At 46.6% G+C, this 24874-nt stretch overlaps 1 protein-coding gene across 1 annotated transcript in view; it reads right to left on the reverse strand.

The window, feature by feature from the left end:
• The window catches only part of LOC133163632 (uncharacterized), a 50987-nt gene extending 26797 nt beyond the window's left edge, over positions 1-24190 (reverse strand). The window contains exons 1-54 of the mRNA XM_061293707.1: positions 23996-24190; positions 22391-22608; positions 21542-21654; positions 21287-21408; positions 21154-21216; positions 20924-21079; positions 20746-20846; positions 20148-20262; positions 20023-20067; positions 18769-18992; positions 18590-18702; positions 18276-18397; positions 18143-18205; positions 17913-18068; positions 17750-17832; positions 17299-17416; positions 17169-17219; positions 16930-17097; positions 16561-16671; positions 16382-16492; positions 15974-16182; positions 15795-15907; positions 15489-15610; positions 15355-15417; positions 15120-15278; positions 14920-15008; positions 14330-14450; positions 14178-14213; positions 13929-14099; positions 13587-13700; positions 13399-13509; positions 13297-13329; positions 11829-12049; positions 11606-11718; positions 11372-11493; positions 11243-11305; positions 10959-11114; positions 10793-10878; positions 10223-10337; positions 10093-10143; positions 9854-10021; positions 9468-9578; positions 9289-9399; positions 8951-9159; positions 8766-8878; positions 8470-8591; positions 8335-8397; positions 8100-8255; positions 7900-7988; positions 6860-6980; positions 6739-6774; positions 6493-6660; positions 6117-6236; positions 5929-6039 (exon numbers count right to left, since the gene is read on the reverse strand). Coding sequence (XP_061149691.1) covers positions 5929-6039; positions 6117-6236; positions 6493-6660; positions 6739-6774; positions 6860-6980; positions 7900-7988; positions 8100-8255; positions 8335-8397; positions 8470-8591; positions 8766-8878; positions 8951-9159; positions 9289-9399; positions 9468-9578; positions 9854-10021; positions 10093-10143; positions 10223-10337; positions 10793-10878; positions 10959-11114; positions 11243-11305; positions 11372-11493; positions 11606-11718; positions 11829-12049; positions 13297-13329; positions 13399-13509; positions 13587-13700; positions 13929-14099; positions 14178-14213; positions 14330-14450; positions 14920-15008; positions 15120-15278; positions 15355-15417; positions 15489-15610; positions 15795-15907; positions 15974-16182; positions 16382-16492; positions 16561-16671; positions 16930-17097; positions 17169-17219; positions 17299-17416; positions 17750-17832; positions 17913-18068; positions 18143-18205; positions 18276-18397; positions 18590-18702; positions 18769-18992; positions 20023-20067; positions 20148-20262; positions 20746-20846; positions 20924-21079; positions 21154-21216; positions 21287-21408; positions 21542-21654; positions 22391-22608; positions 23996-24074 — 6298 coding nt within the window. The 5' untranslated portion in view covers positions 24075-24190. The remainder of the gene's footprint in view (positions 1-5928; positions 6040-6116; positions 6237-6492; positions 6661-6738; positions 6775-6859; positions 6981-7899; positions 7989-8099; positions 8256-8334; positions 8398-8469; positions 8592-8765; positions 8879-8950; positions 9160-9288; positions 9400-9467; positions 9579-9853; positions 10022-10092; positions 10144-10222; positions 10338-10792; positions 10879-10958; positions 11115-11242; positions 11306-11371; positions 11494-11605; positions 11719-11828; positions 12050-13296; positions 13330-13398; positions 13510-13586; positions 13701-13928; positions 14100-14177; positions 14214-14329; positions 14451-14919; positions 15009-15119; positions 15279-15354; positions 15418-15488; positions 15611-15794; positions 15908-15973; positions 16183-16381; positions 16493-16560; positions 16672-16929; positions 17098-17168; positions 17220-17298; positions 17417-17749; positions 17833-17912; positions 18069-18142; positions 18206-18275; positions 18398-18589; positions 18703-18768; positions 18993-20022; positions 20068-20147; positions 20263-20745; positions 20847-20923; positions 21080-21153; positions 21217-21286; positions 21409-21541; positions 21655-22390; positions 22609-23995) is intronic.
• Positions 24191-24874: the final 684 nt, after the last annotated feature.

Here is a 24874-nt window from a genome sequence, read left to right on the forward strand (position 1 = left end):
GGAGCGCGCAGGGCGCAGAGGCGTGAAGGACAAGAGCAGGCGCGCAAGGGCGCAAGGGGCAAGAGCAAGAAGCGCGAGGGCCTTTTTGGGGCGAACATCTGTGCTGTCAAGAGCTGAAACATCTTTGCTCTTGGGGCCACTCTAACTTTTGGAGAGACATCACTTTGACATCGGTTGAATAAATCTTTTCCCAATCAGCCGTGTGTCACCGAAGTGCTTCCTTCCCCGGACCAGCCACAATCCACTGAGTGTTTTTTTTTGGAGACCAGAAAAACAACAAAGACCATTCACCACAGTTGCATTCCAGTTGTCATGGATACCACATCATGCATGATGTGCCCAAGCAGAGCTCTACTAAGCCACATTGCAAGTGCGGGCAGGCACATGTGACAAACGTGTTTGACCGAATTTACCTTTGAGTGTGTGCCTCTGTGTGCTGATCCCAAGCCATGGTTAAAATGTGACTGACCTGTTGCCGTGGAGACATGAAAGCTGTTGACACTGTTCTATTTTAATATAGAAATAATTATACCATTGTTTATGTCTCCTTATTGTGCATACTCATTTAATATTCACTTAAAGTGTCATGTTTTTACACATGTTCCTGTTTTATATTGTAAGAAGGGTCTCCTGCACCCTGGTCTGATCACCAATCAATTACAGGGCACATACAGACACATAATGCCATGAAAAAGCATTTGCCCTCTTTCAAACTCTTTTTTCTAGCATAATTTCATCATATAGTTGGATTATTTATTTTTATTTTTTTTGTATTGTATTGTAATGTATTTCAGGTCATTTTAATGTAAAGAATTAATTGGAAAACGGAATAAATTCAAGTTGCAATACCACTCATATTCATTTGTTAATTTTTTGATGTGATTGAAGACTTGATCCAATTTGGAAAATACTTTTATTAAACAAGGGTGCATGAAAACAAATGTGAAAAACAACAAAAGGCGAGGATGTGCAGAAGGTTAGACAGAACGACAAAAGGATAAGGTAAGGAGCTACAAGAAAAACAATTCAAAAGAGTCACATGTACTTACGGTGGCAAGAAGAAGAAGAAAAAAAAAGAAGCAAAATCCATAAGCGCACAGAACATACAAGTCATCACTTAGTACACGAGAGAAGTGAGTTCAAAAACTACAATGCACATGGAAAAGAGCGATGCAAACATTCTGCACCAGCACATTGCTGAAACTGCCCTCAAGTAGCTGCTGATTGGAAAAAGGTGCCTGGTGTGTAGGCCAGGCAATTCCCATGCCCACCTTGCTCAGACACTCCCCTTATTGCACCCACTTGCTCCCATTTACCCAGTTCGAAATGCCCACAAATCCAAGATGGAGAGGATGTGGAACCCGGTACCTTTGCCCACTTCCAGCCCATATAAGATAACATGTACAGGTGTGCCTCTGGTGGAACTCGGGGGCGAAACCAGATGAAACCCATCCTTCCTTTGGTCCCCAGGAAACACTCATTCACCACACTTGGGGCACAACTGGACATAATGGCAAGAAGAATTGAGGGTTAGATGAAATCACAGCTCTACTTAGTGGACAAACAGTGTAAGCACACTAGCTTGTATCTCTGTAGACGAAAAGAATATTCATCCTGATTTGAGCTGATGTGGAATATTCTGAAAAGAGCTAGTATATAAGGCCGATTTAGTCGGCAGAATGATAATCGGTTGGGCCCCATTCTGAACGGTATAATGACAAAACCCTCCACCGCATTTGGTCAAGTGTCCGTTTTTCACAACCCTGCAAGCAGCCCTTGATGTCGCCAATATGATGTAAAACAATACTGTGTGTCTGTTTTTGTCAGTGTCAGAAGGAACCAATATTATGATTTTTTTTTTCTTTTTCCGAGAGGCCACAGGAATAAAAGTGTTTCCAAGTTGTATGAATAGGTGCTTGTTGAGTATTTGTTTTGTCAAACAGCCTCTGATGTCGAGAGTGTTTCAAATATGTAGGTCTATTTTCAAATACTACCTATTTCATCTGATTTGTTAAACAGTCCCAGACAGGGGCACAAGTGTTTAATTCAACCAAATTTAATTCAACCCAATTCATTGAGAGATCATTTAAAATATTTGCCTTTTGTTTTTAAATTTAGCAAGAGTTTGTGGTCGGGGTAAAGCTAGCAGTTTAGTTGGCATGGTTTGAATCAGTCAAAAAATGTAGAAAAAAAAAACCCCGAATCGTAATCAGTTTCTTTTATTTTGAAATTAATGAAAATCAAACGGCAGTGAAAGCCAAAATTTTTCTGACAGCAGTGATTGAGTAAATCACTTCTACAATCAGTAATCAAAAATGCAATAATACATGAATTGTATACAGTGAATTGTAGATGTAGTAACATACTGTAGAAACAACAAAAGTGAAAAACACAATTTTTCTGACACCAGCGATCGAGTAAAAAACTGCCATCAGTTATCAAAAATGCTGGCTTTAAATTTATATGATATATACAGTGACTTGTACTTGCAGTACTAATGGAAAATACTGAATTACCCGTCCAGTGAAATACTGTCTACAATTGCAGACATCATTGGCAGTAACATAGCTCACTGTTGATTCACAATTCATTATTTGTAATCATAATATATATATATATATATATATATATATATATTTTTTTTTTTAACCAGAATAAAACAATAGGCTGTCGAGTCTGGGCACCCTTTTCTAAGGCCGATTACGACAAGACAACACAACACGACATGAATATAAAACAAAACAAAGAACAATACCAGTAACCAACTTTGGACTTTCATTCCAGCTCCAAGACTATTCTAGCCTGTCACGTTCTTACAATTGGGCTCTTTGAAAGCACTGGGATTTCTGTACAATTCTTTACGAAAAGGCAGTCAAAGTTGTTAAGCGCGCAAAAAAAAAATAAAGAAAGACAAAGTAGACCAAGCAGAGTCGAGTGTTAGTGAACATAGCATGCTTGTTCACATTTCATTTGGACACGACATCTAGTTGGGTAATTATAGCGAAGCTAAATGCAGCTACTGTATGAATTACAAACTTATGCAGAGGTGTTCTGATTGCAATTTTGATACTATTCATAGTTACTGAGCAGAGTAGGGAGGGTATTAAAAGTTGCTCTTCTTCTTCTTCGATGACTTCCTTGGGGCGCACCGTTGTAGATTTTCTCCACGGGCATCCTGCTGTTGGCAGGTGGACTCTACTGTGCTACCTGTGGCTTCGATGAGGTAATTGGAAAGTGCATTTTGGGCATCTTGCACATGAAGCTGTTGACTTGGGCGCAAGACATTAGCTTCCATTTTCCAGTCTGAAAGAAAACCATCAGTTTCAGTGGAACGCAAAGGTATTCTTCCAAATGCTCTTTTGGGCACCCACCTGCCGTAACAGAGCCACGCAGTGCTTGCCGAGGCCAACTCGCTGGTTGGGTTCTCCTGCGACCCAGTGGGTGAAGGTCACCTTGTGGCGGTCCGACCACACGAACATGCCGGGAAGCGCCAGGTCGTTCAGTCCGGTCCACATGTCGCTGGTTTCTGCAGAGGATGGATGGGAACAGAGCTCTCATCCAGTTCTCAGGTATTGCATCCATCGAGTTATTCTACGGAGACTGTTAATGTTTGGGATGCGCACCAAAGTTGGAGGCATTTTTCACCCACGCCTGCTCGACCTCGGTGCGGATGGACACCATTTCGGCATCAAAACCACGGCAGACTTGTTGAGCATCAGCCCAGTTCCTTTCGTCGTCAAAAGGTTTGTAGCAGAATCCCGCAAACTCCTCCCAGTCAGGTGCCGAGCATCTGGGCTCTGCAGGCGAGACCCCGTGTGAGTTTTAGTGGTCATGACAGTTGGCGTGACATAAAGAAATGGTTTTTGAACTCACCCCCATCTGCAAACGTATAAGACATACCCAGTGGGCCGTCCAAACTGCAGATAGGAAAGCGGTAATTAGCTGGTGGCTCTTCATGGGACTTTTCTGTGAAAGTTGGCCACTCACTGTCTGGAGATGATCCCGTTCCCAGCGGAGCCCGTGTAGACTTGCTGTTTGGGAGCTCGCATCACAATACAATCTCCTCCAATGTCATTCTGAATGACTCCAGCGTGAATGGCGGCGGCGCAGATGTGCGAGTCCTGCATTTACACAAAGTTGCAGTCACAGACAAGAACTTGACGGGTGGGTGAGGTAATCACGTACCTTTGAGTAGACCAATGTTCCAAAGACAAAGTGTTTGTCTTTGGCACACCCAGGTGGACAGTAGAACCTGCAGAAGTCACGCACACGTTGTGAAATTGACGACAGGCAGTCATCGTCATGAATCATTGTGTCAGGCGTGACTCACGTCATCGAATCGGTCAAGTGGAGGCTGTTGAACTGTCTGGCACAGGTCATCGCATCTGTCGGACATAAGGCGGGATCATTTTTCATTGTTTTGGGCTTGTTGTTTTCGGCAAGCAAAGCAGTAGATTGTGTTGCTCACCGTCATGTGCGCATCCCAAGATGTCTAAGCGGAGGCCAAATTCTGGACGATTCTCCAGCGGCAGAATGCGGACGTACTGAGCGAACGCGGGCGTCTCAAGCAGATGAGTCCCACCACCGATGAACTAGAAATAGAATGTTTCCTTGTTTGTGGTGACAAGATTGGAGGATGAGGTTGCGGTCGACCTGATTACCCCTGTGCTCACCTTCCCGTTTGGGTGTTTGGTCCACTTCCTCCTATCAACGCTCACCTTCATCTCAAGTTGGATGTCCCAGGAGCGAGTATTGTCGCTATCACACCCCTGGGTCACGATCGCCGTCACCTTTCTCTTGTAACCGAGGTTCACCTGGATCCAGCTGCCGACGGCTGGAGGGGACCAGACATTAGAACGCTCAGGAGACCACAGTGACAAGCTGTCAATTATCTGCGTACGAGCTTTTGACGGCTTCCAGCAGGACTCCCCGTTGAGGCGGGCTTTTTCTGGGGTGGCGTCTTCCATTGAGGAGGAGGCTTTGAAGAAAGAGTCTGCGAGGCTCCCGTCCGCAATGCCCAGACTGTCAAGACATACTGAGGACAGCCAAAAGTCATTTTCATTTGGAAAAGAAATCGGCCCCTTCTATCCGCTTGTGGAACTCCTTGTATTGGTTTTTAGATTGCAGAGCAGAAGATCACAAAACGTGAAGCCCACCTTTGTGCTCACAGCTATAGACCATCTCCAGATATTTGGATGTGGCAGGGCAGGAATCGTCCTCCAAAAGCTCAATGTGGCATTTTTGGTGACCGTTGCACATTTTCCTGTAGCGAGGGAGGATGCCTTCCACTCCGCAGTACTCTGCAAGTTACAACACACCGGTGAGTCTGAGTGGCCCTGAGGAGCATTGATGCACCTGAATGAGTTCACTAAGACAAAGTCGAACCAAACTAGTATGTTTCTGCCCGATGAGCGTTTCTGCATACAGACTAATTTTGGCATCTGAACAATTTTTAAGCATTGGTTCATTTTCATTACGTTTTGTCGCATGCCAAAGTTCTTTGGAGACTTTCAGGAGACCAAGCAAAACACGCTGAATGAGCCTTCAGAGGTAGGCGGATAAATGCCTTAATTGGCGGCATCAAAATGGTGGGTTTTCAGGTCTTACCGTCGTCGTATGAGTCGCTGTCCACCAAGCAAACATTGTCACTCCGCCGACCGTAAAAGGCGGACTGGATGCTGATGCGGCCTTGCTTCTGACCCTCATCCTCACATACGAGGTCAGCAGAATGGTTGTCGCAGACAAGGATCTCCTTAAAGCCTGAAAAAGCATTCTCAGGTCATTTTTGCCTAGGAATGTTTGAAGCCACTGTTTAAGACGACTTACCGTCATGAGGCTTCGAAGGTTTTGGGGAGTTTCCTGCAAGACAAAAGCCAAAGACACGAGACAGCATGTTGTGAGAATCCACTGAGCGTCGTCACGTCTTACCTCTTTTCTTGCAGATGTAGCCCCTTTTCTTCCTGCAATCGTCAAACTTCCAGCGACCGTTGCTTGTGAGTAAGGAAAGACAGGATGCACCAGAGAGGTCACCGGGATCATCTGGAAGGAGACGACAGATGCTCGGCTCCGTTCCTCCGCAACATTTCAGACAAACGTCGATTGGGTGTTTGACCCACCTCCGTCCATGAGCACGTAACCGAACGGGGATCCGTCAGTCCACTCGCTGCCGTCTTTCGTGATGTTGTTGTTGACGCCCAACCACAGAGAGGGAGAGCTCGGCAGAAAGGTGTACAGACCTTTGGAGATATGTGGTAAATGTGCAATAAGCGTTTGAAACAATCCTGTTGGTGCTTTGCTCGCTGCCGGCTTCTTGCGGGAGAGGAGCAAAGATACACCAACTGCTCATTGGTAGTATCGATGAACATGCACGTGATTTGAATGACTAATTGTTAAGGGTTGTCCGAGGAAACAAATGCAGGTGACGTCTGGAGCTCCACCCATGTTGGGGGAATTCAACAGCCCTGACGATAACCTGACAGACGGACAGCCTACTTTGTATGAAGGCCTGTTCATGTGAGTTGGTGATGCTGAGCAGATCGCCTCCGCGGCGGAGGCAGTCGTCTCGGGCCTCCTTCCAGGTCTTGGTGGGCCTGTGTTGAATCAAATAGCAGAAGTCGGAGGAGAATCGGTCCGGCCACCAGCCGCACTTTGCACTCCAGCCTGCAAGCGAGACTCGAGTCACTTGAGGGCAAAGCGGTGACAAGAGACCACATGTCGACTGCTGGGTGGGACGCCCACCTGCCGGCGGAGGAAGAACAATCTCTTGGACCTTGGCTGCAAGGAAAAGAGAGGACTCATTAGAACTCTTAGATAGAGGGAGCACATGGAAGTGCAAAGTGAGTGGTCTTCCTTTTCGTACCTTTTTTACAAATGAATGGCCGATTATTGGTGCAGGGCCAGTCTTCAATTTGTCCAGTTGGCGACAGCGCACAGCAATCACCAAGTCCTGTCGGCCGGTTTAGCACCCATGCAATGTTGCCCTGCGGACGACACGCCAAACATGACTTTGGCGCGTTTGGTCTTGCTTCCCGCTACATTTGGGTCCTTTTTTCCTCCCACTAATCAATATTTTCTCCATCCTTTTCTCACATTATATCCATTCATCCAGTTTTGAATGACTTTTATATCAATTTACAACTGTCTTCCAGTTAAATCACAACTTGCGTTTCAGACTCATTTTATTCTCCGAAATATCTAACTTTGACCCGTGAAATTTTGCACTTTGATCATCACTGATTTTTTTTTTCATTTTATTTGGTTTTCTTGTGTGTCAAGTTGAACCACGGCGGGGGCACTCTGGGACAGGGTATTAATAGGAAGTCCCACGTTGCGGCGAGGTGCCAGTTTTGTGTGGATGGCGAGAAAGATCGCTGGGCCCACGCAGTACGGTGTGTGGAGCAAAGAGTCCTAATCTGGTAATTGTTGTTTTAGTGTTTCAGTATTGTGGTATGATTATTTGTGGTAAATGTGTTTTCATTTGACAGGGTCGATTGGTGGTCGAGGCGTGGTGTGTGAGTGACTGGGTGTGGGTGTACAACCCGTCAGGTATGTGGAATTTGGGAGTTGGATTAGAACATAGTTTTAATTGTTTAGTGACACACTTTTTACAGTTGTTCACATATACCGCTGCCTAGTGTCCTTTTTTGTTTGTTCTGTTATTCTTTTTTGGTTTTAATACATTTTGTAAACTTATTTCATCTGGGGTCATTGATTCACCCCACCTGCATTACATTTGTAAATTACAATACAACACACATAGTTCCACAACTTTGTCCTTGGTAAAGGTCTAGATGGTTTACACATTTAATGTTGTTTATCTGTTCTCGTAACATTTGTCCTCACTTGGAACTTTTGCCATTCGATATAACTTTTGTAAACTGCTCTAAACGTTTCACTTACCGTAGGTGTTGCGTCGCTCCACTCAAAGTTGTCCTTGTTCTTCTTGAGTCCCACCCAAGATTGCACTCCTCCTGCATATGGTGCGTGAGCTTGGGGATATCAAAGAAGCGAGAAAATTTAGCACAAGAAGAGCACCGTGTCAGACATTGTGAAGCGGTCGGGGACGATTGCTGGTATCGGCAGTTGGTCTTGACGCTCACCAGTCAAGAATTGGCTATCAACCAGTGAGTGGACGCTGGCCAGGTGACCGTTCCATTCTTTGCAGAACCTCTCGGCTGCCTCCCAAGTTCGCTTCATCCCCTCAAAGTGATAGCAAGAGTCCTTATACAGGAAGTCGCCAGGGTTGCAGTAGGAAGCTGAAGCCACCAAGACACATGGATTACAAATCCACAAAAAGACAGTGCAGGTGTGGAAAAATGCGTCGCTGCCACTCACTCTCCACTCGATTGCGGCCAATTCCATAGTCTTTGTAGGAACACAGTCGTCCGTCTGGGCAGGCTGCAGGAGGACAACACGGTTGCATTTTCTTCTCCTTTGAGCGTCAACATCGCAACGGGCGTGCGGACTTACCGTCGAGCGGCCGCTCGCACATGTACGGCAATGAGGATCCGCACGAGCCATGTCTCCACTTTCCAGGCTGACTGTCTACGTGCACACCTTGGTTGACATACGCGCAGGATTCATCGTTGGGGCTGTTGAGAAAAGTCGGGAAAAAGGAGACACACATCCGACAAACGTGCCAATTAGGAGGCTTTTCCTCCTTTCACATCAATACGAGTGCTCTCTCAAAATTTGCAGATGGGATCCATAATCTCGCTGTGTGTTCCGCCTGACAACAAAAGGACGCAAAGAGGTGACCTTCTTACCTTCTATCTTGACGCGAGTCCCAGTTGGCGTAGGTCGGCGTCACACCGGTGTCTGACAAAGACAGTCTTTTTTCTCCTGCTTCAAAAAACTGACACCAGGCCACGTCGCATTTCTGCCGAAAACAATCGCAGGTGACAGTTAAGTACCAGCGGAGAGTCAACGTATTTTACCGCTTTCGTCTCACCAGATTGGAACGTCCAATCCAGAACGGCTTGTCGCCCATTTGCTCCTTCACGAAGCTTTGCTCGTCCTTGGAGATGATGGAGACCAGGTCGCCGCCCTCCCAGACGCAGTCGTAACGAGCCCCCAGCCAACCGTTGGTGGTCTCCATCTTCTTGTAGCAGTTGGAGCCAAAGCGGCGCCACCCTTTGGTCCTTTCACATGTCTGAACGACTGAGGACACATTTGGGGATTACGCACTCAGTTTCAGACAAATGCGTCATCTGCATCAACACTCACGTACGACAAAAAATGTGTCTGTTGACACACATTGGGGAGAATCGGCCGAGCATCTCGTCTTACCTCTTCTCTTGCAGACGTAGCCGCGCTTCTTCTCGCAATCGCCAACTTCCACGCCGCCCTTGCCACTGAGTATGGAGTTGCAGCGTCGGCCGGAGGGGTCACCAGGGTTACCTTGAAAGAGACCACAGATGCTCAGCGCTCCTTCCTTCCTCCATACATCGGCCAGGTTTTAGACCCACTTGCGCCCAAAAGGAAGGAACTCGGTGAGGATTCGTCAGACTGCTCGCTGCCAACTTCAACAATGATGTCGCTGGCGTCCAACCACAAAGAGGAACCGCTTGGCAGAAGCCCTTTGGGTCAAAGGTAAATACAGAACAGAAGGTTGAAGCACCTTACAGATGCGAGTGCAAAACGCTTAACTGAAACAAAGTGCGGGTGACGTCGGGGTTGGGTCCTAGTTGGTGGGGGTCACAAGCTTATTTTTGGTCTTTTCTTTGGAATGACAGAAACTCGGCAAAATGTTGACGCGAGTCGGTGGTCTCTCGATTGAACTTTCTTCCGCATGGATTATTTCATCAAGCACTTCAGACGCACCAAAAAGCGCAGCAGACTGTGGACGGCCTACCTCGTACGAAGGTGTGTTCGTTCGAGTCGGTGATGGCGAGCAGGTTGCCTCTGAGGCGGGCGCACTCGTCTCGCGCCTCCTTCCAGGTCTTGGTGGGCATGGCGTTGATCAGGTAGCAGAAGTCGTTGGCGGGGTTCTCCCGCCACCAGCCGCACTTTGCACTCTTGCCTGCAAGCGAGACTCGAGTCACTTGAGGGCAAACAAGATTCTGCATGTGGGCTGCAGGCTGGGACCCCCACCTGACGCTGATGCCGACGCCGGAAGTAGCGGAAGAGAAGCTCTGGCCTTGCCTGCAAGCATGCGAGAGGGATCAAATATGAGAGAGCAACGAGAAGACAAATGGCAAAGGAGAGGTCCTGACTTTCTGACCTTTTTGACAGATGGATGGATGAAGGCCAGTACAACCCTCAAGCTGAATTTCTCCAGTCTCATTCAACTTTGCGCAGTCATCTGAATTTTGAGTAGGGTTCTTTGTGACGTTGTCCTGCGGAGGATACAGCGTGTTTGGTGTTGTAATTGCTCTGATGGCTTCATGCGAAATTTCCTTCAAAGTCACCTCACTGATTCAAATCTGTTTTTCTTCTCACCATTCTCATCATTTCCGGAACCAATTCCAACCTGAGTTTCAGATTGAAGCTTTCCAATTCCTAAACTGTTTATTTTTATTCTGAAAAATGTTTCCCTGTAAAATGAATGGTGAAGTCTTATTGTTTTTTTTTCCTCTTATATAACTCTATTCTAAGCCATCATCAAACTAAAGGACATTTTCCACCTCTTGTAACAAATTCAAACCAATTGACAGGAAGACCATTCTTGTCAGATTTCTCCTCTCTTTTGAATCAACTGTGGTCTACTAAAATGACACTTTTTAATGTTTTGCTTTCCAACATCTTCATAAGTTTCAATTTTTTACACCTCCGTTGCAAACGTGTCACTTACTGTAGATGATCCGTCAAGCCACTCAAATTTGAGTGCTGTGGTTTTCTTGAGTCCCAGCCAAGGTTGAGATCCTTCTTGCACGTGAGCTTTAGGAAAGCAGAACAAGCACTTGTGACGATGTTGTGAAACATGGCGCGACGATTGGTCAGTTTGTCTTGACGCTCACCAGCCAAAAATCGTCTGTCAACCGGTGAGCGGACGCTGGCCAAGAGACCTCCCTCTTCCTTGCAGAAATCTTCCGCCGCTTGCCAAGTTTTAGGGGTCCCCTCAAAGTGATAACAAGAGTCCTTGTACAGGAACTCGTTAGAGTCACAGAAGGAAGCTGAAACCCAAAATAAACTCATTAGAAAACCACAACGAGACGGAGTAGGTGTAAAACGAAAAAAGAAACTAATTAGAAAACGACAACGAGGGGCTGCGGGTGTCAGAAGAAGCGTCGCTGCCACTCACTCTCCACTCGACTGTAACTGTAACCTAAGTCTTTGTAGGAACACGGCCATCCATCTGGGCAGTCTACGGAAAGATGACATGGTTGTACTTTTCTCCTTTCAAACATCACGTCAAAACGTGCGGACTTACCGTCGGACGACCGCTCGCACATGTACACCAATGAGGATCCGCACGAGCCACGCCTCCACTTTCCAGACTGACTGTCTCCGTGCACACCTTGGTTGACGTATGGGCAGGATTCATCGTTGAAGCTGTTGGCAAAAGTCGGAAAAAGCGAGACATAACCTCGTCACGTGCGCATATTTTGGACAGCAATTCGAAAATATCAACGTGTATCCCCTCTGACACAGGTGATCTTCTTACCTCTGGTCTTGACGCGGGTCCCAGTTGGCGTAGGTCGGCGTCACACTGGTGTAGGACCAAGTCACGCTTTTTTCGCCCGCTTTAAAAAACTGACACCAGGTCTCGTTGCAGTTCTGCAGAGTCCAAACTCATTGTCAATGGCGTACCAATAGTGAGCCAACAGCCACTTGCTTGCCGTTCCATCTCAACGACCAGTAGCGAGCCAACAGCAGCCTGCACTTACCAGATTGGAGAGTCCGATCCAGAACGGTTTGTTGCCCATTTGCTCCATCACAAACATTTCCTCGTCTTCAGAGGTGATGGAGACAAGGTCCCCGCCCTCCCAGAGGCAGTCGTGACGAGCCCCCAGCCAACCGTTGGGGGTCTCCATCTCCTTGTAACAGTTTGAGCCGTGAGGACTCCATCCGTTGACTGTGTCACATGTTGGCTCATGATGGGTTAAAGCTGATGAAACATCAAAGTTCCCATGGTCATTTTTCAACCTTTGTTGACAACCAGAAATTCAGCAAACAAGCAAGAATGCAAGCCATCTAATTCAGCCAAATTGCGTCACCTGCATGACTGACAATCCACCATTGACAAGACTTATAAAGGACTTGGGCATTTAGGGCTATTACAAAAAAAATCAACAAGGCACATTTTTTGACGAGACGCTCATTAACCAGTTTCAAGATGCTGAATGATTTCAAGGACTGCTGCACGTGTCAAATAACGGAGGAAATTCAGTCCACTTCTGTCATTCTGCCCCTCGGACAGAGAAAAATGTGGGTTGTTTTTTATTCATGTGCAGCCCACAGGATGGCGCTACAGGTCAGGAGTCCACGTTCAACTTTTTTTATTTTCATTTATCACCAAAATATACGTTTGCAATCTATGCAAAGGAAGACGTCTTTTTTAACACAGCTACAGAACAATTAGAGCTCACTGGGTTTTTTTTTTTTCAGGTAGTTACACAAGAAAGATCTCATGCCCAGTTGTACATTTGTAACGCATCACTATTCCATCAGCGCAATAGGCTAGCTAGTCAACATTTAAGAGGAAAAAAAAAACATTGAAATAAACTGGCTGAAATTATGCTCCCATTTGTTTTTGCTTTTGGCAAAATCTCAGTGAGGAAAATGCACTATATGCAGCGTATGGGGCGCTGCACCAAAAGGACTTCCCAAGCGACAGGAGAAAAGTTATTTCGAATTGATATTTTATGTATTTATTTAACAGCTGTCTCTTTACGTGTGATCATTAACAGAGGCGCTGCACTGATAGGTGCGCCTCTGCTCTGTGCCCCTCACCTCCACCCACACACACGCAGAGTCGCTCCAGAGCAAAGGAGCCTTCTCGAGCATGCGAGTGTTTTCTAAAGAATTCAGGTGATGGCTTGCACATTTTATCTTGTACAATTATATTTTGTCAAATAAAACAATTCCATTTAGTAAATTATTAGGATTGTACACTTGACCATCAACCCCCACATCCCTGGTTGTCATATGGCCACCCCAGCTGATGCAGGGCCCCCCTCGGCCACCCCGATGAAAAAGTGCATTCAACTCAGGACATTGGCAAACAATGAGGGTTATCCCTCATTAGCTTACAGCCTGAATTCTTTACGCTATGAAAGTAAAGTAAAAATGAAGACAAGCATCGTCATGCCATTTTTGTTTTGCATCGTTTGAAGTCACCGTGCAGAGACTTACCAGGAAGAGGCTGCTGAGGCTTTGCCGGGATTCCTGGAAGACAAAAGCCAAAGACTCGAGTCAGCACGTTGTGAGAATCCACTGAGCGTCGCCACGTCTTACCTCTTTTCTTGCAGATGTAGCCCCTTCTCTTCCTGCAATCGTCAAACTTCCAGCGGCCGTTGCTTGTGAGTAAGGAAAGACAGGATGCACCAGAGAGGTCACCGGGGTCATCTGGAAGGAGATGACAGATGCTCGGCTCCGTTTCACCGCAACATCGCAGGCAAACATCGGTTGGGTTTTGGACACACCTCTGTCCATGAGCATGTAACCGAGCGGGGATCCGTCAGTCCACTCGCTGTCGTCTTTCTTGTTGTTGACCCCCAACCACAGAGAGGGAGCGCTCGACAGAGAACTGTACAGACCTTTGGAGGTAAATGGTAAAATATGCAACAAGAGTTTGAAACATTCCTGTTGGCGCTCTGCTCGCTGATGGCTCGCCGACTGCTCATTGGTGGCCACGCAGTATCGTGTATTCAAGTATATTAGCGGTTGTCCGAGGAAACCAAATGCATGCATGTGAGGTCTGGAGCTCCGCCCATGTTGGGGGAATTCAACAGCCCTGACGACAACCTGACGGACGGACAACCTACCTTGTGCGAATGCCTGTTCATTTGAGTCGGCAATGCTGAGCAGGTCGCCTCCTCGGCGGAGGCAGTCGTCTCGCGCCTTCTGCCACGTCTTGGTGGGCTTGTGCTGGATCAGGTAGCAGAAGTCGGAGGAGGAGGATCGGTCCACCCACCAGCCGCACTTTGCACTCCACCCTGCAAGCGAGAGTCGAGTCACTTGAGGGCAAATCGGCGACAGCAGACCACATGTCGGCTGCCGGGAGGGACGCCCACCTGCCGGCGGAGGAAGAAGAAACTCTTGGACCTTGGCTGCAAGAAAGGAAAAGAAAGAAGTCATGAGCACTCTTAGATTTACCTTAAAATGTAAAGTGCATTCTACTATTATTATTATGAGAGGGCAAAGTGATTGGTCGTCATTTTCGGACCTTTTTTACAGATGAATGGCCGACTTTCGGTGCAGGGCCAATCCTCAAGTTGACCAGTCGGCGACAAGGCAGAGCAGCCACCACGCCCTTTCGGCCCGTTTGGCACCCACAGAATGTTGCCCTGCCGACGACACGCCAGAAGTGACTTTGGTGCGTTTGGGCTTGCTTCCCACCGCATTTCCTCCAAAATGATGAGTCCTTTTTTCCTCCCACTGATCAATATTTTCTCAACCCTTTCCTACAGTATGACTTGAATTCATTTTACAATTTTCTTCCAGTTAAATCACAACTTGAGTTTCATACTCGAACTTTTCCAGTCATTTTATTCTCAGAAATGTCTAACCTTAACCTCTGAAATTATGCACTTTGATTTTTCACTTCATTCACTTTCATTCTCTCCTCATTTCATAACTTTGTCCTTGTTAATGCTTCAGCTGATTAACACCTTCAATGTTTATCTCTTTTGTAACACGCTGACCATTCTTGCCAAAGTCTAACTTACATTGTTCTGTAAAATGTGGCTTCCGATATGACACCTTCATTCTGAGCAAATGACAGCTTTTGTCGACTGCTCTAAGCGTTTCACCTACCGTAGATGTTGCGTCGCTCCACTCAAAGTTGTCCTTGTTGTTCTTGAGTCCCACCCAAGATTGCACTCCTCCTGCATATGGCGCGTTAGCTTGAGGATATCAACGAAGCGAGGACATTTAGCACAAGAAGAGCATGGTGTCAGACTTTGTGAAGCGCTAGGGGACGATAGCTGGCATCGGCAGTTTGTCTTGAAGCTCACCAGCCAAGAATTGGCCATCAACCAGTGACTGGACGCTGGCCAGGTGACCACCGTGCCATTCTTCGCAGAACTTCTCGGCTGCCTCCCAAGTTCGCTCCAACCCCTCAAAGTGATAGCAAGAGTCCCTGTACAGGAATTCGCCAGTGTCGCAGTAGGAAGCTGAAGCCACCAAGACACATGGATTTCAAATTCACAAGACAGTGCAGATGTGAAAAAAAGCGTCGCTGCCACTCACTCTCCACTCGATTGTAGCCGTTTCCATAGTCTTTGTAGGAACACAGCCGTCCGTCCGGGCAGGCTGCAGGGGGACGACCTGATTGCATTCTTTTTCTCCTTTGAGCGTCAACATCAACGGACATGCAGACTTACCGTCGAGCGGCCGCTCGCACATGTACATTAAGGAGGATCCGCACGAGCCATGTCTCCATTTTCCAGGCTGACTGTCTACGTGCACACCTTGGTTGACGTACGTGCAAGATTCATCGTCGGAGCTGTCGGGAAAAGGCGTGAAAAACGAGACAAACATCCAACAAACGGGCAAAGTTCTTTTCTCTATTTTCTGATCAAAAGTAAACAAAGGTCCTTCATGGCGTGCTCACACATTTTAAAAAAGGGGTTCCAAAATCTCCCCGTGCATCTTGCCCGGCACAGGACGCAAAAAGGTGACCTTCCTACCTTCCGTCTTGACTCGAGGTCCACTTAGCGTAGGTCGGCGTCAGAGCAGTGTCGGACCAAGTCAGCCTCTTTTCTCCCGCTTTAAAAAACTGACACCAGACCTCGGCGCAGTCCTGCCAAAAACAATACTGGTTGTCACTCAAGTACCAGTAGAACGCCCACTTGCGCTTCCGTCTCACCAGGTTGGAAAGTCCGATCCAGAACGGCTTGTCGCCCATTTGCTCCATCACGAACTTTTGCTCGTCCTCCGAGGTGATGGAGACCAGGTCGCCGCCCTCCCAGACGCAGTCGTAACGGGCCCCCAGCCAACCGTTGGTGGTCTTCATCTTCCTGTAGCAGTTGGAGCCGAAGCCGCGCCACCCTTTGGTCATTTCACATGTCTGAATGCCTGAGGGAACATTTTGGGATTACGCTGATGTAATAACGCACTGTTTTTTGTCTTCTTCGCTAAAATTATTCATTCAGTTTCAGCCAATTGCGTCACCTGCATCACCACTCACATCAGACCAAAAACTTTACAATTGCCACTTTGGTCCTCTCGGCTTATAACGCAAGTTGGGGAGAACGTACCGGGCATCTCGTCTTACCTCTTCTCCTGCAGACGTAGCCGCTCTTCTTATCACAATCGACAACTTCCATGCTGCCCTTGCCATGGAGTAAGGAGTTGCAGCGTCGGCCGGGGGGGTCACCAGGGTCACCTTGAAGGAGACCACAGATGCTCAGCGCTCCTTCGTTCCTTCATACATCGGCCAGGTTTTAGACCCACTTGCGGCCAAAAGGACGGAACTCGGTGAGGATTCGTCAGACTGCTTGCTGCCGACTTCAACATTGGTGTCGCTGGCGTCCAACCACAAAGAGGAACCGCTTGCCGGAAGCCCTTTGGGTCAAAGGTAAATACAGAACAGAAGGTTGAAGCATCTTACAGATGCGAGTCCAAAACGCTTAACTAAAACGAAGTGATGGTGACGTCTGGGTTGGGTCCTTGTTGGCGGGGGTCACAAGCTTATTTTTGGTCTATCCTTTGGAATGACAGAAACTCGCCAAAATGTTGACGTGAGTCGGTGGTCTCTCGATGGATTATTTCATTAAGTATTTCAGCTGCGCCAAAAAGCGAAGCAGACTGAGGACGACCTACCGTGTATGAAGTTGAGTTCCTGTAAGTCGGTGATGGCGAGCAGGTTGCCTCTGCGGCGGGCGCACTCGTCTCGCGCCTCCTTCCAGGTCTTGGTGGGCATGGCGTTGATCATGTAGCAGAAGTCGTTGGCGGGGTTCTCCCACCACAAGCCGCACTTTGCACTCTTGTCTGCAAACGAGACTCGAGTCACTTGAGGGCAAACAAGATTCTGCATGCGGGCTGCCGGTTGGGACGCCCACCTGATGCTGATGCAGACGCCGGAAGAGGCGGAAGAGAAGCTCTGGCCTTGCCTGCAAGGATGCGAGAGGGGTCAAATATGAGAGAGCAAGGAGAAGACAAAGGGCAAATGAGAGGTTGTGACTTCATGACCTTTTTGACAGATGGATGGACGAGTGCCACGAGTACAACTGTCGATCACAACTTCTCCAACACGACTCAATTTTGTGCAGACACCTAAAAATTTCTCATGATACCACGGGATATCATCCTGTGGACGACAGTGGACATGACTCGAGCGTGTTTGGTGTTGCAGTTGCTTGGATGGCTTCCCACTACATTCCTTCAAAGTCACTTCATTGATTCAAATCGCTCAAATTAATCTTCACAAGGTCTATCTCACAATAAAAATTGTTGCTCTTCCAACTTTCAGTTTGTAATCTATATAATCTAGACGGGGAGACCATTTTTGTCCGATTTTTGCAGATTCAATCAACTTTGTTCTGCTGAAAGGACACTTTTCAACTTTATCCTTATAACGTAACAGCTTCATTAGGGCAAAGTGACAACTTTTTAGACCTCCCTTGCACACATTGTCACTTACTGTAGATGATCCGTCGCGCCACTCAAATTTGCCATTGTTCTTCTTGAGTCCCAGCCAAGAATACCATGCTATTCGCTGGTGATCTTGAGGAAAGCAGAACAAACACTTGTGATGAAAAATTGCGGGACGATTGCTGGCATGGTCAATTTGTCGTGGTGCTCACCAGCCAAAAACTGTCCGTCAACCTTTGAGTGGACGCTGGCCAAGAGACCTCTCTCTTTCTTGCAGAAATCTTCAGCCGCTTGCCAAGTTCCATTCCTCCCCTCAAAATGGTAACAAGAGTCCTTGTACAGGAACTCGCCAGAGTTGCAGTAGGAAGCTGAAAGCCAAAAGAAACGAATTAGAAAACCACGAGAGGGCGCTGGTGTCAAAAGGAGCGTTGCTGCCACTCACTCTCCACTCGACTGTAAGTGTGACCGAAGTCTTTGTAGGAACACGGCCATCCCTCCGGGCAGTCTGCAGAAAGATGGCGCGGTTGCGCTTTTCTCCTTTCAGCGTCAACATCGCAACAGACGTGTGGACTTACCGCCGGGCGACCGCTTGCACATGTACGCCAATGAGGATCCGCACGAGCCATGTCTCCACTTTCCAGGCTGACTGTATATGTGCACACCTTGGTTGACGTACGCGCAGGATTCATCATTGGGGCTGTTGGGAAAAGTCGAGAGACACACATCTGACAAACGTGCCAATTTGGAGTTTATTTTCCTCTTTCCCGATAAAAAGAAAACAAAAGCTCTTTTAAACCTCATCAAAGAAATTTACCCATATTTGGAAAGGGGTTCCAAAATCTCCCCGTGCATCTCGCTTGACACAGGACGCAAAGAGGTGTTCTCCTACCTTCCGCCTTGGCTTGAGGCCCAGTTAGCGTAAGTCGGGGTCACACCGGTGTCGGACCAAGTCAGCCTCTTTTCTCCCGCTTCAAAAAAGCGACACCAGTCCTTGTCGCAGACCTGCCAAAAACAATACTGGTTGTCATTCGAGTACCGGTAGGAAGCCCACTTGCGCTTCCGCCTCACCAGATTGGAGAGTCCGATCCAGAACGGTTTGTTGCCCATTTGCTCCTTCACAAACTTCTCCTCATCCTCTGAAGTGATGGAGACAAGGTCGCCGCCCTCCCAGAGGCAGTCGTGGCGAGCCCCCAGCCAACCGTTGGTTGTGCTCATTTTCTTGTAACAGTTTGAGCCGTGAGGACTCCATCCGTTGACTGTGTCACATGTTCCCGCCTCATGATCGGTCGATCCTGATGACACAGCAAAGTTGCCTTGGTCATTTTTCAACCTTTGGTGAAAACCAGAAATTCAGCAAACAGGCATGAAGTGCATTGCCGCCTTTATCAGATCACCAAATGATTCCCGAGCGCGGCACCGCTGCTGCTCACTGCTCCCCTTCCCCCAGGCCCAGGGGATGGATCAAAATCACACGGGGATGGGTTAAATGCCGAGGACGAAGTTTCACCGCACCCAGATGTGTGTGTGACGACGATCATTGGGACTTTTGGGACTTATATCAGTTTTTGACAGATTAAGTTACCTGTATAGCTGACAATCCCCAACTGACAAGACTTAGGTGGGCATTTAGGGCTATTAGTCTGAAAGAATACTGTCCCAAGAGATAAACAAGGCCATTTTTTTCACAAGATATTTATCAACCAGTTTCAAGATGCTGAATAATTTCAAGCACTGTTGCACATGTCAAAGAACAAAGGAAATTCAGTGCGCAGTCAACATGGGCGGCATTTATCATGTCATGTTTTTTTTGGGGGGTCGCCCCCAAAAAAAAAGCAAGGCGATTTTATCACTGTTTATCACTGTGTGGGGACTTTAGCGCCACCTTCATCTGCAGGCCGTGTGGGAGAGCTTGAGGCAAGTGAGAGTTTTCAGGTTAACTAAGTCAGTAAGCAATTGGCTAAGGCTGCGTCATGGCCTGTAGCCAATCAGAGCCAGTGTTTTATACATGCTGACTGACGCACTTCCATCAGTAGTCACAACAGGACCGCTGAAGAATTTTCAAGTGGCCATATCAAAATGTATTTTAATATTGATTGAGGTTTAAGGCAAAAACGTCCATGTATTGTGTTGTGTGTTGTTTTTAACCGTAACGCTTTACCCGGTAACGAGTTACTTTTATTCAGTAATACAATTAATCAATCGACCTCGTTGGCGGGGTTCTCCCGCCACCAGCCGCAATTTGCACTCTTGCCTGCAAACGAGACTCGAGTCACTTGAGAGCAAGCAAAATTCTGCATGTGGGCTGCAGGTTGGGACACCCACCTGATTCTGACTCCGAATGACGCGGAAGAGAATCTCTGGCCTTGCCTGCAAGGATGCGAGAGGGGTCAAAATATGAGAGAGCAATGAGAGGACAAAGGGCAAATGAGAGGTTGTGACTTTCTCACCTTTTTGACAGATGGATGGACGAAGGTCAGTACAGCTGTCGATCATAACTTTTCCATCATTATACAATTTTGTGCAGTCACCTGAACTTTTAGGGTCATACCACGGGACATCATCCTGTGGGCGACAGTGGATATGACTCGAGCGTGTTTGGTGTTGCGGTTGCTCGGATGGCTTCCCACCACATTTCTTCAAAGACACTTCATTGATTCGAATCGCTCAAATGTATTTTCACAAGCTCTTTCTCACAACAAGAATTGTTGCGATGTTCCAATCAACTTTCTGATTGAAACTTTTCAATGAAAAATGTCTCCCCGTAAAATGAATGGTGCACTTTGATTCTACAAATCACGTCAAGTTTTATTCCCATTGTAAATTACAATGGTCATCCTCAGAAATCTAAGGCATTTTTTCACTTGTAACATGACTCAAAACAAGTCAGTCAAATCTATTTGACAGGAAGACCATCCTTGTCAGATTTTTCCTTCTATTTCAATCAACTCTATTCTACTAAAATGACACTTTTTAACTCTTGCCTTCTAACATGACAGCTTCATAAGTGACAATTTTTTAGACCTCCATTGGAAACGTGTCACTTACTGTAGATAATCCGTCGAGCCACTCAAATTTCCCATTGATCTTCTTGAGTCCCAGCCAAGAAAAATACAAACCACTTGAGCTGCTGCCTCTTCGACCATGAGCTTGAGGAGAGCGGAACAAGCTCTTGTGAAACATTGCAGGATGATAACTGGCATCGTCAGTTTGTTTAAGCGCTCACCACTCAAGAATAGGCCGTCAACCTCTGAGTGGACGCTGGCCAAGAGACCTCCCTCTCCCTTACACAAATCTTCAGCCTCTTGCCAGATTTTCCATGTCCCCTCAAAATGGTAACAAGAGTCCTTGTACAAGAACTCGCCAGAGTCGCAGTCGGAAGCTGAAAGCCAAAAGAAACGAATTAGAAAACCACGAGAGGGCGCTGGTGTCAAAAGGAGCGTCGCTGCCACTCACTCTCCACTCGACTGTAAGTGTAACCCAAGTCTTTGTAGGAACACGGCCATCCGTCCGGGCAGTCTGCAGAAAGACGGCGTGGTTGCACTTTTCTCCTTTCAGCGTCAACATCGCAACGGACGTGTGGACTTACCGTCGGGCGACCGCTCGCACATGTACGCCAATGAGGATCCGCACGAGCCATGTCTCCACTTTCCAGGCTGACTGCCTGTGTGCACACCTTGGTTGACGTACGCGCAGGATTCATCATTGGAGCTGTTGGGAAAAGGCGTGAAAACCGAGACACACATCAGACAAACGGGCCGATTTGGTGTTTTTTTCCCTCGTTCACGTCCTCAGATAACGTGCATCCCACCTGACACAGGATGCAAAGAGGTGATCTTCTTACCTTCCATCTTGACGCGAGTCCCAGTTGGTGTAGGTCGGCGTCACACCAGTGTCGGACCAGTTCAGTCTCTTTTCTCCCGCTCGGAAATCCTGACAACCGTCCTTGTTGCAGACCTGCCGAAACCAATCCCGTTGTCAATGGCGTACCAAAAGCTCGCCAACAGTATGCTTCATCGAAAGGATTTGATGTTAAATATCTCTTTTAGATTGCGGTCAAACGTTTTGTACTTGAGAAAACAAAACTCATATGTACTTGAAAAAAATAAAACTTAAATCTGAAAAGAAACGAGCTGATCTTAAAACTAGAAAAATAAAACAATATAGTAAAACAAAAAAGTGTTTTTGATTTCGCCTTGGTAATATTTTGGAATAAACTATTTATTTTCAGGTTTCACCGCAATTTATTTTCATGATTTGAGATCTTTTTTCCAGTTGCATGTTTTATAGTTTAATATTTGGAAATATTTTCAGGTTCAACTCTTGTTTTTTCAGAATGGGATGGATCTTTTTTATTCAGGTTCAAATCTTTTTGAGTTGTAATCCCAAATCTGGCGTGGGTGGGGCGAGGCGTGGAATCACAAATGACAGCTTAAATGGAAGGCTTAATTGGAACCACTGCCCAGAGACAGAGCTCTCAGGTAACGTAGGAACTAAAACAAATGGAATTTGACACCTCAATACGGCATAGTCATGACATTGGCAGCCTTAGAATTGATGCCCGTGACGAATCTATATTCAAATACCCAGTTCTGAGTGACAGTACTGAGCGCCAACAGAGATTTAAGGGCAATTTTTCAAGTTCAAAACGTTTGACCCATCCATACAACAGCCGCTTGCGCTTCCGTCTCACCCGATTGGAGAGTCCGATCCAGAACGGCTTGTCACCCATTTGCTCCTTCACAAACTTTTCCTCCTCCTCGGAAGTGATGGAGACCAGGTCGCCGGCCTCCCAGAGGCAGTCGTGACGAGCTCCCAGCCAACCGTTGGTTGTGTCCATCTTCTTGTAGCATTTGGAGCCGTGAGATTTCCATCCGCGGTCTGTGTCACATGGCTTATGACGGGTTACACCTGATGAACCATCAAAGTTGCCATGGTCATTTTTCAACTCTTGGTGAAAACCAGAAATTCAGCGAACAAGCAAGAATGCACGCCACCTAACTGTGTCACCTGCATAACTGACAATCGACAATTGACAAGACTTCCAAAGGACTTGGGAATTGAGGGGAATTATCCTGAAATAATACAAAAAAATCAACAAGGCACATTTTTTCAGAGGATAACCAGTTTCAATATGCTGAATAATTTCAAGAACTGAACGGAGGAGATTCAGTCCACTTCTGTCGTTCTGCCACTCGGAGAAAGTTTTTTTTTTTACTCAAGTTCTGTCCACACGATGGCGCTACAGGTCAATAAATTCCACATCCAACTTTTTCTTTTCCTTTCATCCATTGCCAAAAGATACATTTGCAATAAGGAAGACGTGTTGACAAGTCACGCCTCTTGTTCTAACATTGGTACAGAACAATGTCCGTGACTATCTTCTGCTCTTCACCCCCTTGACACACGTTTCAAAGTATTTTTCCTTTGTTTTTTTATTGGAATGAGACAAACTCAATGTGCGGTTGCGAATATTAAAGCCAATAGTGGTCTCGCTATGTGCACATCGCTATACGTGTGCGTATACAAAAAAAAAAAAAAAGTGGATTTTGTTTGGAGGGATGGACAAAAAAAGTGCGAGGTGAAAATCAAAGTGGATCATATGATATTCTTTTCTGTAAGTGTTTAAGTTGGATCAATATTGCACGTCCTATTAGATATAAAACATTGTTTGGTGGTAAAGAGAGATTTGATCACTTATACTTATCCTCACAATGATGTACGACTTTAATGTAGAACGGACATCTTCATTACTATTAAGTACAAAATGTACTATTTGCTTATTTTCACGACAGTGCATGTGAGGAAAAAAATAGGGCGTCTGCCTTTCAAGAGAAGTGATACTCTGTATACACTGGATACCATGTCCCAATTTGTCTCGCAATCAATGTTAGCTTGTTAAAAAGGTATAACATAAAATAATCAGTTTGCACTCACATGACTCAAGGAAAAACGTTGACCCACAAGGTTTACGTGCACAAGAACATTTATGTGACGTCAAGAACATTTATGTGACGTCAAGAACAGCCAATCTTAAAACAACTCCATTTGGGTCAAAAATTGGACCATATTTGGGTTGCAAATCAGACCGAACTGTTTGGCGCAGAACAATCCATTTTTATACAAAACTCCAAAAATGCCCAAACATCCCATAGTACATTCACCCAGCTTCCTGAGTCGGTCCAATTTTAAACCCAGCAGCGGATCCACACTGCAATCCGAACTTTATGCCTCCTTCCAAAGTTATAATAAAGAGTACAACGATCGCAAAGTTGGACGTTTTCTTTTATGTACTCACCGGCTGCGCAGCTGTAAATCATCCATACGACGACAGACAGGTGGACCAGCGTCAGGCGCGCGGCCAGCGGGGCCATCATGGTGACTGACGGAAGGCCACCAGAGAGGCTATTGAACGCAGAAATCACGATGTGGTGCACACACTAGCTCCGCTCAAAACAGGTGACGGCCGCCGAACGGGCGCTTGCTCCGGTGCTGCTGCTGCTCGGCCCCACCCACGTGACTCACGCGCCTGAGGAAGAGCGCTTCCAGTGGAGACGCTCTTTACGTGTCCACGTCATTGGCTGCGGTAACGCGATATTATTTGGGCCACCTTCGCTCAGACTTTTGACACCACTTTGATTTGATTCAAAGCTTCAAGCTTTGATTCTACGTTTCAAAGCGAAGCCAAGTAATGCGTAAAAGTAATTTTTACTCGACATCCATCAAAGCGGATTCAGCTCATGACAACATTGGCTTACAGAAAGCGAAAAATCATTGGGTCACTAAATCAGCTAACATTTTCAGAAAATGATTTTCTGATCAATTGTGTCGGAGCAGCAATGAGCAGGGTGACATGTCACATTTTGGGCTAGGGAGCCAAATGCAGGCAAGCAGGTCTATTCCACAGAAGGAATGTCTTCTTAAAAGGCACTGGCGGTCCTAGACAGTTTTACCAAGGGGATTGTCTCCCTCAACAGGGTTGCAAGAAACGTGTTGAGAAGAAAAGACGTAAATTAACTGGAAAAGATTCGAGAGGAATCAAAGGTGAAGCCACCACGAACCCGTTATCCTCTAGTGTTGTCATAGTTCAGAACTACAACCTGGAGTGTCAAGGTGTTCTGTGCTCAAAGACATGGCCAGGGTAAGAAAAGATGAAACCCGACCACCACTAAACAAG

The sequence above is a fragment of the Syngnathus typhle genome, linkage group LG12 (assembly GCF_033458585.1).
Source record: "Syngnathus typhle isolate RoL2023-S1 ecotype Sweden linkage group LG12, RoL_Styp_1.0, whole genome shotgun sequence".
NCBI classification, from domain to species: domain Eukaryota; kingdom Metazoa; phylum Chordata; class Actinopteri; order Syngnathiformes; family Syngnathidae; genus Syngnathus; species Syngnathus typhle.